Genomic DNA, 13,955 nt, shown 5'->3' on the forward strand with positions numbered 1-13,955 from the left:
ATACTTTGCTTCGATCTACAGTAAAAATTATTTAAAAAATCATCAGCATTTAGCACATCACTCCTAATCTATTTGACATGCAGCAGAGCTCACGTCAGTGGCAAAAGCAGCGGGGCTTACCAAGTACCCAGAAATTCCCACCCCTATAAAATTGGCAGCCTCAAACTCCCTCTGCACAGGATGTTAGAAACTATCCTCTTCCAGTTTCTGCTGTCTCAGAGATAAGCAATGTGGACACTCTTCGCTGCACTAAGGGGGTTTCCTGGTGATCAGAACCATCCATCTCCACTGATTACACAAGAGCTCACCACTGTCTTCAGACAGTTACAGCAATGAGTCAATCTTTGATTGCTGGCCAGAGGCATTACCGGGTCTGGCGGCATCGGTTGCGTGTCTGAAAAGGGGGCATGGTCTAACATAAAAGGGGCATGGTCTCACGGGAAATCCCGATTGCATCACTCTGGGGGCATGCCCAGCATCCCCAGAGACGCTTGGCTGTCCCAGGAGACTAGTGCCTGCACTGGTGGCTCCTGAGCGCTGCAGGAGAATGTCACACTGTAGCACCTGGCTCCTGTCACACCGGGAATAGTAACGCTACTGCTGCTGGCATATGTGTGTTTATGTATATATTATATATGGTCATATATATATATGTGTGTTTAAATTGAGAGCTTAGTAAGTATGCCCCAATATAAGTGTGATAACCTGCCGTTCCAAGGTATCACAAACTGAGGTTGCAATTGCGATAGTAACTGGGATACGGGTGAGATTGTGCTGACAGCCTGGCGTGAGGGTTAGAGAAAGATGGGACTCTCCCTCGGGGACAGGATCCTTTATGCCTCCATTGGGAAGATGCGGTGGAACACGCCAGCAAAAAATAAAGGGGGCAGTTGGCTGACCATTGGGCAGTTCTGAGATGACTGCTATGATGTAAGTACCTGTTTCAGCCAGGTGGACCCTATATTCAGCAGACTCTGATCAAGTAGAATATCCTAGTGATCTGTGAATGCTTGCCCCGGGATTTGAAAGACTGTACAACTTTATCTTAAACTATGGTAGCCAAGATTCACACAATTTCCTAAATTTAGAACTTCAAGTAGAAGCACCAGCAGAGAGGTAAACCTGAACCCCTAGTGTAAAGGTGCGGTACACACGGGACGATCGACAAAGATAACGATATCGTTGTACAATCTTTCAGGTGTGCTGGACGATCGATATCGATCATCCAGCACACCACCAAGTCACCAATGACTATAGTGATCCGTGATCAACGATCGCGGCTCCCTATAGTAACCTGGTCGATATCGACCAGTATGGCCTGCATGCACGGGTGATGGACGATATTGATATCGTCCGTATGTACCCGCGCATCGCAGGTCATTGGGCACCAAAAAATGCACGATATGAATGATAACGATATGATCGATATCGTTCATATCGTCCATTTTAATCGTACTGTGTGTACGCACCTTTAGTTTGGGTTATAAAGACTGATCTCAGCAAATAGTGTGCAAAGGAGAAATAAAAACACTGCTGTAAACACTGAAGTGGGTTTACAGTACGTATAGAACTGGTTTGTTACCCTGTCCAAAACCAATGAAATACCTTCACTCTGCAGGCAATATTTCCACAAATAGACATTCTGTTAGGAACCCCGACAGCAGATCATCTTGGTGGCAGCTCCCAGCTATACTTGTTACTGGGACACTGCATCTTGTCCTTATCCTTGTTCCAGCTGTTGCAGGCAGCCGGATTCCTGTCTAGCTCTTGCTGTCTGTCTGTGTGCTTAGGGGGTCATTCAGACCCGCTTGTGAGCGGCAGTACACTCGCAAGCGGGTCGATGTTCCCCCACTGTGCATGCGCACGATGGAGGGAGATCCGTCGTGCACATGCGCGAGACCCGGCGAGCGACGGGCTCTCCATCGCTCCGGGTCTCGCACCAAAGGAGGCGTGCTGTCAATGTTGATTGACAGCATGCCCCCTCCGGTGGGCGTGCCGGAGGCGTGCCTGCCAGATGGAGGTGTTCCCATGGGAACGCCTACCGTCACAAGCCAGCCCCACTGACATCACTAGTGATGTCAGTGGGAGTGATTTTGGCTCTGATAGAGCCAAAATCACTCCAGGGCTTGCGGCAGCGAGACCCTACCGCAGGGTCTCCGTCGCAAGCCTGATGGTCGCGATGGTCAAGACCATCGCGACCATCATCATGGACGCTCGCTATAGCTGTGGGTGGTAACCCACAGCTATGCGAGCGTCCATGAGGACGCTCCTAAAAAAGGTAGGAGGGCCGGGATTCAGAACGAGCGCTCTGGTCAGAGCGTTCAGCTCTGAATCAGGCCCTTAATTCAGCTGCACACTAGTTAATTATATCTTGTCTGTGTGCACAGCTCAGGTGCACACTAGTAGTCATTAGGAAAGGCTCTCTGCAGGAAATGCATTTGATTGGATCCTGCATCTCATAAGTTACAGCCAGCCCTTCACTCCATGCCGGTGATATTGTCTGACATGTTATGTTTTTTGGTCTGTTCTAGCCGTTCCTCCTAGTCCTGCAGCTCTGGTGTCCTGTACCTGTCTGTTGGATCTGTACTTGCCAGTGTGTTTTCCAGAGGTGTATCCATCTGTCTATGTCCTCACAGTTTGGACTCTCCAAAGCAGTTACTCTGCAATTGCAGTTAATCTCTCTGCAGCCCATGGCATCTCCATACCACAGCCGTTTCGGCTGTGTCGGTCTGGTTCCAGCTACTCCTACCTGCATTGTTCTCTACCTCGCTGCCTTCAGTCTGTGTTCCTGCTGCATCTGAGTGCTCCTGTTTGCCGTCTGGTTCCTGAACCTTGGCCTGCAAGGCCAAATCACAGCCTGTCTGCATCTGGACTCTCAAGCCACATCTCGGCTGTTATAGCCGCACCTCGACCTGCTAGGCTGCATCACAGCCTGTACATCAATTGGCTCTCAAGTCACATCTCGGCTGTCATAGTCGTACCTTGGCCTGCAAGGCCACATCACAGCCTGTACATCAATCGACTCTCAAGCCATATCTCGGCTGTCATAGCCTCACCTCAGCCCACAAGGCCGCATCACAGCCTGTACATCACTCGGCTTTCAGCCATATCTCGGCTGTCATAGTCTCACCTCGGCCCACAAGGCCGCATCACAGCCTGTACATCAACCGGCTCTCAAGGCGCATCTCGGCTATAACAGCTGTACCTCGCCCCGCAAGGCCAATTCACAGCCTATACACCAATCGGCTCTCAAGCCGCATCTTGGCTGTCATAGCCTCACCTCGGCCAGCAAGGCCACATCCCAGCCTGTACATCTATTAGCTTTGCAGCTGCAATTCGGCTCTCAAAGCCGCACCTCAGCCCTAAAGGCCGCTCCGTGTTGTTTCTGTCATACCTCAGCCCCCAAGGCAGCATCTTGTACATAGTTTTTGTTTGTTTCTGTCTGTCTGGTTTATGTCTGTTATTGGCCTGTCTTGTCCTTGTCATTTATTTTGCCTGTTTAGTCTGTTTCTTATTTGCCAGTCCTGTCTGGTCTAGTCCTCTCCAAAAATCCTGCAATATCACAGTTCAGATCACTCCTGCTGCGCAGCCTGTATTGTTTGTCACCTCACTCCTTGTCTAAATTATTATACAATATACAAATATTGTATTCTAAAAATTATTGTGTTTGGTTGTGAGGGTCCTTGACAGTCTGCTGCCGGGTGCTAGGCGAGATCCCATTTTATTGCACTAGGAGGTGGGGATCCAAACTTAGAAAATTACCACCTCATTCCCCATGTGTATTATGGAACACCAATAACACCAGGGACTGCATCTAATCATACACCCAGGACCCATATTGTGTGGCTACCTTCACAATGTAAGTGTCCAGGACATAGTGCTGAATGTAACAGATGTCAAAAATTATGCAGTTGCACTTTAATGATTAGGACACGCCAACTATCTTAATATTATTTGTATGAAAAGCATAGCTGCCTCTCAATGAAGATGACAATCCCATAGAAAATATGCCAGTATGCAGTACCGGCTAATAGCATCACAAAAAAACCTACGACTACATTACTTTCAACAATCAATAAATCCTAACATTCTAACATGTAGGGCTTGATCAAATTTAGTGCAAATTACTCTTGGCGTGAGTAAGTGTGGCTGTATGTGAGCAAAAATGTGAGAGCCTGGGGTGATATTGGGCCACCAGGGGGGATTGTATACCATTACAATGGCAATTCGCTCCCTTCACTCTTAATTGGATCGAGCCCTTAGATGTGAACCACAATGAGAAATGACATTCTCCAGTGTAAAGCTGACATTCCACCGGAACTCTATTAACTCTTTCCATGGTAGCAAAGTATGGGATGGATACGGGATGTCGGCGCTCGGGATGCCGGCGGTCAGAATCCCAACACCGACATCCTGACAGGATACTGACACCTGTTGGTAAGATCCTAACCCTACCCCTAAACCTAACCCACCCTCCCCGCAGCCTAAACCTGGTGTTGGGATTCCGGCATTCTCAGCGCCAGTATCCCAAGTGGTGGGATAGTGACTACATGTCTAAAGTTTAATGTCAAGTTTTGACCATTGGCTGTCTTCTCTGAGCCTGGAGTATCAATATCCCTCCTGGACATCTGTTTGCTCGTGCTCATAAGACAGAGGGGGTTCTCTTAGATACTGCTATCCCAATGTGTTGAAATATTGCATACCATGACCAGAATTTACTGCATGAGAGATGTTGTCTTGGATTAGTATGATACGGAACACTTCTTCCACAGTGCCAGACATGCAACATTACAAGCCAAAAAGATTCCAGCATGTCACCTCCATTTCAATATATAGAAAACATTTGCAAAAGTAATAGATGGGTACTAAAAATATTAATGAATATTAATGGCTTCCCTGTTATTTTTTTTTCAAGCTAGTTTACTCAGGTTACAGTAGGTTGATTATTTGTAGTCTGAATGACTAAATATGAAAACATTCTTCAGAATATTGTACTGTGACCAAGAATACCTGTGGCCTTGAGTTCATTCACCAGAGGCCCGGGCTTTGCTGGGTATGCAGGCCATGCTTTGGTGCATTAGTTTGGAGAGGGTCTAATGTGCCTGCAGTGTAGGAGAGGAACAGACCCCATTCAAAACATCCTGAAGTGCCACCTTGTGGCACTTTTGCAGAGGGCTGCCTTCTTCTGCTCTATAGGAAGAGCATGTTTTTAATGTTAACGCAGTGCTTGGTATTGTGTGCTAAGAAATTATATACACAGACAAAAATTTTAAAAAAGTGATTAATATAAATAAAGATTAAAAAATGTACAACCCTCCAATAACGTATTTTACATTCTTTTAAATGTTAGTGATCGTGGTTAAAAAAGGAATATATTTCATGATTTGAATTAATTTTGTGGTAATTTGGAAGCTAAAAAAATACAAAAACACATTTTTTAAAAAATGTTTTCCCATCCCTCTACCCTTTTGAATGACACACATTAAAAAACTTTCTACTCGATTATTATACCAAATTAAGGGCCTGATTCAGAGCTGCTCGTAAGCAGCCGCTCGTTCGCTCCGAGCGATGTTCGCACATCTGCGTATGGGTCGTAATGCGTATGCGCCAACCAGTCATTGCGGTCGGAAATCGAGGGCGCGCAAAATAGCGAGTGCCTGCTAATTTGAGTGACAGGATGAGGCGTTTGTGGGTGGTAACAGGAGAAGGTGCTTGAAAATGGGGAGTGCTGATCCGAACGCAGGCGTACCAAATGGTCAAAACGGGCGTTTTAAGGGTGTGAATAATTAACAAAGCAGCGTCATCGACCACGTCACTTGGTTGTTTCTTAGCCTGAACTGTTCACATGATTGCGGTAGGATAAACCTACCACAAGCACTGCGAGCAGTTCAGATGCCTTTCGATGTACTCGATTAATCAAATAAATAGCGGAGATGACGTAGGATGCGAGCGGCTAGGGGGCGTCTTTACAAAATAGCGAGCGCATGTTTCGTTTGCTCGCTCAGACATAGAGGCATCAACAGACCGCAAAGAGCGAGTGCTCAATTTAAATAGCCGGCCCCTTTTTCTGAACAAGCGAGCGCAAATAGCGTCCGGCTCTGAATCAGGCCCTAAGTTCCATCTATGCTAAGCAAGACTGTGCACAACTTCAGAAAAAAAGAACACAAAATGGTGGCAAGGACCGATGACAGGATTAAACAGTAAATTATTATTACAACTGAAACTCTTCCAATAGGGGCTGCAGGCATTTGAGCTACAGTACAGTGGGGGTGATTCAGCAAGGATTGCATTTGCAAAGCTGCATGCAGGCAGCTTTGCAATTATGTTCTTGCTATTATGCAAATGCAGCAGGAGGTGTATGACACCCCTTGCTGCATTTGCGATCCCAGTACTGCGACGGAGAAGGCAGGCTGGGATCACAATCGTAACCATTGACGCAATCCCTGGGCTTGCCACTCCCAGAAAAAGGGGCAGACACGCCCCCGTTTCGGGGGCCGCCCCAGCACACCTCCCCTTAAATGCCTGTCAGGCATTGCTGAATCAAGCCTTGTGACATAATTGACCCTGCTACTGCACAATAAATGTTTTCAATGCAAGTCTGCCAAGTTATTACTCACAATTTATTAAATATAGTCATTATTCTCTGCATTTTTATTATAGGGACAATAAATAAAAACTGACAATATATGTAATTTTTCAGGATATATTTTTCACTGCTTTATGTTATATACTGTTATGGACTTTTAAATCATAAAATTGTATTTCAATTAGGATGCATTGATCTATAGAGGGCATTTGAAAATATTCAACTGGGACATAAAGTACTGATTGTGGTGTAGCATAATACTAACATTCCACAAAGGTGACAAGCTGAGGCTAAAGCGGGAACGCTTAATTGGCGAAAACGTTTTTGGATAATTGCCTAGCACTAGCAGTCTATGACACATAGCAGCATTTATAATATATATATACATGTAACCCTTTTTCTTACTGGGTCAATAAATTGTGCCTCCACCCAAGCTTTAGTTTATAATGATTCTCAAGGGGATGGCTTGGGTCGTCCCCCACCAACACATTAAGTAACAAGACACTTTCTTATAATGTTAGAACTACTCACAAAATAAATATTATGACTAAAAGAAATACTAGTTTATTTGTCTGGAACACTTCTTCTCTGCGATTCACCTAAGATTAATAATGGTATCATGTAATACAAGGTTATTGAATAGTACAACAATAATAATAATTCAGATACTTTAACTAAATTAATATAGTTATTCCCCTCTAGCTTTCATCTTACACGGCCACACCTATAAATCTACATTGGTGAACTTTATATTAAGTAGGCTTTACAACTCCTGATAGGATCCTTTGATCCCCTTAGCGTCTTACTTAGTTATATGATACCCTTCAACTCTTAACAGAAACCTCCCCCTTGTACCTGCTGAGTATATAATTTACTCCCGTATGCTAATTGACTCAAACTAATTAATCACTCCACACAGCCCTTCCTAATAACTATACACATAACTCTATTAATATTTCAATACCATGGTATTGCGATATTGCTTTAAATATAATAGTAGATGTCTAATATCAGTCTCCACTAGCTTTTGGAATTGTTTTATGGACCCCCTTCAGTAGAGTTGACTTGAAAGGTGCAAACCAGGTTTGGAAGGGATGGTCGTTAGAAAATGTCCTGTGTCCAAAGCGAAGTTCTCACTGTTCCTCGGATGTAGGTTGGAATGGATATACTGTAGTATATATAGGTGGATATTAAAGTGTTCACAAGAAGATATCTTTATCAATAGGTGTGACGTCTATGTCTTTCTCCTTTATAGCGTAGGTGCCACAGCTGTCATAGCAGTTTAGTGCTAATTTCTCCACAGTGCATTCCTTAGTATGTGCAGATACAGTATAGGAGGTTCCCTTATTATAGCTGTAATCAGGCAGAGCTCTGTATGGGCTCAGTATGTGGGAGTTGGTTTGACTGGAGCTGTGCTTAGTACCACTTCCTCTCCTGAGGTAACTTCACTATAATGCGCTACCTGATCTCCCTACGAATATTTGTGAGGTAGTCTGACTTGATGTACTAAACAATCCTGTCACAGAATTATATAAATGACAAATGGCAGTAAGTCTGTTACACTAGTGACTCATATATCTATGAACTTGGTTTGCTGAGGGGGTATATACATATATTTACTTTGTTGATGCTGTGTCCTAATTTACCAGCAGATAACAAGATGTGAGTGGCTGCTTTCATTAGTGGGGCAGGTACTGACCTCTCCAGATTTCTTCCAGTCAGAACCTTTTCTCCAGCTGCTTCCACAAATATACCCACCAATAGCTATTGGGGGCTGTAAGCTGATCCTCTCCCCTCACACATTTGATGTCCACCTCCTGCGGATGCTCCCTCACATATCTCTGTTGCAGCTGCAGGCTTTAGCAGTGCGGGAGCCTGTCCCCTCATTTAGGCCATTACCTCAGGAACTGCTCCCCCATTCCCCTCACCATATGTAGGGGAGCCAACAGGTCTCTCCCTGTTCAGTCAGTCACCTCACCACTAACTGTCACTCCCCTTGCCTCAGTGCTATTTATAGCTTCTCATGGATTGTCATGGAAACCTTCACATCACCCCACTGCTAACCGCATGATGGACACTCCTAAGATTAACCCCCTCAATACTGCCTAAATTAGGCAAGAGAGCCTCTCAGACCCTCCAGGCCACAACTTGTATTAATATATATTTTAATTCAATCCTGCTCTCCTTATAACTAAAAGACCACAATACATTTATGAACAAATGAATAATAATATTTTACAAGATCCTGTAAACATCATATCTTGCATATGATATAGGTACCCATCACTCTAAATGGAGGCTACACTCTCCCCCTGGTGCATTGACAAATCACTTTTTTCTAAAAAATTTTCCAGTGCACCACTAATAATGCATACAATGCTTATATATCCTAAATGATAATAAAATTATTAGATCCATTTATAACTCGTTGAAGCATATTAGTTCGCCACTCTAATTCAATCTTTTGAGCAGATGGCCAATTAGAAAGGAATGGTACTACAAAGATCTCTTGTCTCCTCCTGATGACATTCTCTTGGGCTTTTATTTCAGAGTTACTTCTTTTGCTTCCTCCCTGCTTTGCTCTTTTTGGGTGTGTCCACATTGGTCTTCTAAATCTATGCTATTGGGTTCCTGAAAAATTTGACCATGCATTGGAGCTTTGGAATATTGTGTCAAGGCAAAGTTAGTATGTACTTCATTTTGATGATCTTTTTCTTCTAGTGAAATGTCTGAGTTTGTCAAAGTTTTAGTATCTAAATCTGCAACAGCTTGACCCTGGGGCCTGGTGTCTCAGTGTCTCCAACTGGAACAAGGTTGGTTGTGGGATGAAACAAGGTGTCTGGTCTGGGCTGGATTATGGGGAAAGGATTTTTTACCATCCCTCTCTCTCTCTTGCCTTCGTTTTGCATATATTCCTTCTCCCCCAACCTTTCTTCTTCTTGGCTGATGACAAAATCTGCATATTCCTCGATGGTTTTGAGCAAATTGACTTCCTTTCACCGGTAAACCTCCAGGGCCGGTCACATTGGATGCTTGTGCTCCCTTCATTCCATCCACCACATTGAATTCTACACTTTCTCCCTCTCCAACACTTAACAAAAGCTTCATGGGGTTACTTCTTGTGATAGCAGTCCAATGGACAAAGACATCTCTTTGGTTGTCATGCCTTCTAATGAATCCATAGCCTTTTTGAACATTGAACCACACAACCATACCAGATATTTTAGGGCTATCTGCTGTTTCTCCCAGCAAATTAACCTCCGCTTCTTCAGTCTGTAAGGCAACGTCTCTAGTATCCATGGAAAACTCACTAGGATAGGTTTCAGGAGTGGTTTTTACGGAGTTGGCAAGGGTATTGTTCTCAGATTCTAGTTGCATTAAATTTGCCTTCATTTCAAAAAGACTAATCTGGTCCTTTTTTTTAGCTGTTTCCGCCGCTCCCAAGAGTTGGGACATCTCGTTCAACTGTGCTTCAAGAAGATGGGCTGTTTCTTCTTGTTGCAGAGACCTCTGTATATTATGTTCTTGCTCTAACCTTTTTTCTTTATTCTCCTGCTGCAGTTGTTCCAGTTCTCTGGTTAGCGTATCAAGCTCTTGTTGCAATTCCTTGTTCTTTTTCTGTAGTTGAAGGTTGAACTTTTGTTCTTCCTTAATTTTACTTTTCAACTCATCCCCATTAATTTCTCTCTTTGAATACACTTCGTCACGTAAAAGATTTGACAACCATTTAACATGTTTTAACCGTACATGTGCTATATATTCCATTATGCCTAAATTGTACTGGACATCATTTGGTCTTTTCCGCAACAACTCTTCGTGCTCCTTGTACTCTGCAAATATCTGTTCCATAATTGCTACCTTTTCCTTTTCTCTTGCTTCTTTATCTCCTTCCACAAACTTCTCTTCCCATTTATACCTAACTACCTGTCTCTTCGGCTCCTCCAGAGCATCTGGGATGGCTATTTCGGTACCCAAACTGGAGCCTTCGGTTTTATCATTTTCATTTTCATTCTTTTTATCTATACTATACCCTTTTCTTTTTATCACTGCCACTGTTGCAGCCTCTAGTTCTCCTGGTATCTTCCCGTCTTCAGGTAATACACCAGTGCATATGGATTCTACTATTTTTTCACTTATACTACCCTCACTATCATATTCATGTAGCCAGTGCATATGGATTCTACTATTTTTTCACTTATACTACCCTCACTATCATATTCATGTAGTTTAAATATTTCTTTCCTACCCTTTGTCCTTCTTCTCTTTCCCATCATGGCAACGTCATTTTCTAACCCTTTATCATCTTTACTTTCATGAACTCCTAATATCACATCCCCCTTTGGCTTTTTCACACCCACTTTTTCTAAGTCTATCCACCTCTCATCCCTTTGATTCTCCTTATGGGTTCCAGCTCCCCCAACTGCCACAGCAAGGGCATTAACGCCTACCTCTTCCTTATTCTTTTGTTTCTTTCCCATAATGGTGCGAGTCTATTTGACTGTGCAGATTCGGGATCCAAAAACTTCTCTGTAATGAATGACCTTAACACCTTCTGGTAACAGACTCTGAGTGTATTCTCGATCTCAGCAATGTGCCTCCAAATGTAACCATTTTTCTTACTGGGTCAATAAATTGTGCCTCCACCCAAGCTTTAGTTTATAATGATTCTCAAGGGGATGGCTTGGGTCGTCCCCCACCAACACATTAAGTAACAAGACACTTTCTTATAATGTTAGAACTACTCACAAAATAAATATTATGACTAAAAGAAATACTAGTTTATTTGTCTGGAACACTTCTTCTCTGCGATTCACCTAAGATTAATAATGGTATCATGTAATACAAGGTTATTGAATAGTACAACAATAATAATAATTCAGATACTTTAACTAAATTAATATAGTTATTCCCCTCTAGCTTTCATCTTACATGGCCACACCTATAAATCTACATTGGTGAACTTTATATTAAGTAGGCTTTACAACTCCTGATAGGATACTTTGATCCCCTTAGCGTCTTACTTAGTTATATGATACCCTTCAACTCTTAACAGAAACCTCCCCCTTGTACCTGCTGAGTATACAATTTACTCCCGTATGCTAATTGACTCAAACTAATTAATCACTCCACACAGCCCTTCCTAATAACTATACACATAACTCTATTAATATTTCAATACCATGGTATTGCGATATTGCTTTAAATATAATAGTAGATGTCTAATATCAGTCTCCACTAGCTTTTGGAATTGTTTTATGGACCCCCTTCAGTAGAGTTGACTTGAAAGGTGCAAACCAGGTTTGGAAGGGATGGTCGTTAGAAAATGTCCTGTGTCCAAAGCGAAGTTCTCACTGTTCCTCGGATGTAGGTTGGAATGGATATACTGTAGTATATATAGGTGGATATTAAAGTGTTCACAAGAAGATATCTTTATCAATAGGTGTGACGTCTATGTCTTTCTCCTTTATAGCGTAGGTGCCACAGCTGTCATAGCAGTTTAGTGCTAATTTCTCCACAGTGCATTCCTTAGTATGTGCAGATACAGTATAGGAGGTTCCCTTATTATAGCTGTAATCAGGTAGAGCTCTGTATGGGCTCAGTATGTGGGAGTTGGTTAGACTGGAGCTGTGCTTAGTACCACTTCCTCTCCTGAGGTAACTTCACTATAATGCGCTACATGATCTCCCTACGAATATTTGTGAGGTAGTCTGACTTGATGTACTAAACAATCCTGTCACAGAATTATATAAATGACAAAGGGCAGTAAGTCTGTTAACACTAGTGACTCATATATGCAGTAAGTCTGTTAACACTAGTGACTCATATATCTATGAACTTGGTTTGCTGAGGGGGTATATACATATATTTACTTTGTTGATGCTGTGTCCTAATTTACCAGCAGATAACAAGATGTGAGTGGCTGCTTTCATTAGTGGGGCAGGTACTGACCTCTCCAGATTTCTTCCAGTCAGAACCTTTTCTCCAGCTGCTTCCACAAATATACCCACCAATAGCTATTGGGGGCTGTAAGCTGATCCTCTCCCCTCACACATTTGACGTCCACCTCCTGCGGATGCTCCCTCACATATCTCTGTTGCAGCTGCAGGCTTTAGCAGTGCGGGAGCCTGTCCCCTCATTTAGGCCATTACCTCAGGAACTGCTCCCCCTTTCCCCTCACCATATGTAGGGGAGCCAACAGGTCTCTCCCTGTTCAGTCAGTCACCTCACCACTAACTGTCACTCCCCTTGCCTCAGTGCTATTTATAGCTTCTCATGGATTGTCATGGAAACCTTCACATCACCCCACTGCTAACCGCATGATGGACACTCCAAAGATTAACCCCCTCAATACTGCCTAAATTAGGCAAGGGGGCCTCTCAGACCCTCCAGGCCACAACTTGTATTAATAAATATTTTAATTCAATCCTGCTCTCCTTATAACTAAAAGACCACAATACATTTATGAACAAATGAATAATAATATTTTACAAGATCCTGTAAACATCATATCTTGCATATGATATAGGTACCCATCACTCTAAATGGAGGCTACATACATATATATATATATATAAACTGCAGATATTTGTTTCTAGTTAGGCTTTTTGAAGTTTTTTTCCTGCAACAATCTTTTCACCAAAAGAGCAGGAGAGGTGGAAGAGGGTACAATTTGTTTCACATGCTTAGTACTACAGCTAATAGAATTGGGCTGCAGAAATGTTGGTAGGTTCCTTGACAAAAAAGTGACAAACATTATGACAATATATCCTGAAATCTTATGCCACTTAGATCTTCAAATATTTTTTAATTGACCAGCTTCAGGTAAACACCTTTTCTTTTGCTACAAAAACTGTTATCCTGGCTCCTTAATACAATCTAAATGTATATGTTGTTCATTGTATACTGTATGTTGGTGCTTTTAGGCTTTTATGTTACTGTTACTGTACCACAGCCTTTTAAGTATTTTGTTTTTCACATTAGAAATTAAGTAATTCCCAAATGACTTCCAGGATACTGCCAGTGTACCTCAATATTTTACATTTATGTTGCAATCTTCCTTTTATGTCTGACTGCAAGTATTTCTTTGAATAGTACAGTTAAATATCAATTGAATATAGTTTGACAGTATACTGTGTAACTGATCTAAATAATAAGCATGAGTGATTATCCTTAACTAAATATGTGATTTTATTCTATTCCAAAAGTTGTCATGTTAGAAAGGAAAAGTCTCTCTGCGACAGCAGAAACAGAGAGACAGTCTGACAGAATATCATATAAGGGGAGAGGGGCAGTGATGTCACGGCAACTGAAATGACTGCAGTAACAGCTTTCTGCTTACATTAATATCTCATCAGAATTCAGTCATAAG

The 13,955-nt window shown here is 42.6% G+C and overlaps 1 protein-coding gene across 1 annotated transcript; it reads right to left on the bottom strand.

Annotated features, from left to right (window-relative positions):
- Window positions 1-9,376: 9,376 nt before the first annotated feature.
- On the bottom strand, window positions 9,377-10,759 carry LOC148535204 (uncharacterized). The gene has a single exon (XM_088464403.1). The coding sequence runs from the start codon at window positions 10,757-10,759 to the stop codon at window positions 9,377-9,379; it is 1,383 nt and encodes a 460-aa protein (XP_088320529.1).
- Between the last annotated feature and the right edge of the window lie 3,196 nt (window positions 10,760-13,955).

The sequence above is a fragment of the Taudactylus pleione genome, unplaced genomic scaffold (assembly GCF_031769625.1).
Source record: "Taudactylus pleione unplaced genomic scaffold, aTauple2 ptg000054l, whole genome shotgun sequence".
NCBI classification, from domain to species: Eukaryota; Metazoa; Chordata; class Amphibia; order Anura; family Myobatrachidae; genus Taudactylus; species Taudactylus pleione.

Bases quoted from the DNA above. Each gene is read 5' to 3' on its own strand.
- LOC148535204 (XM_088464403.1), bottom strand. From the start codon at position 10,759: ATGCACTGGCTACATGAATATGATAGTGAGGGTAGTATAAGTGAAAAA.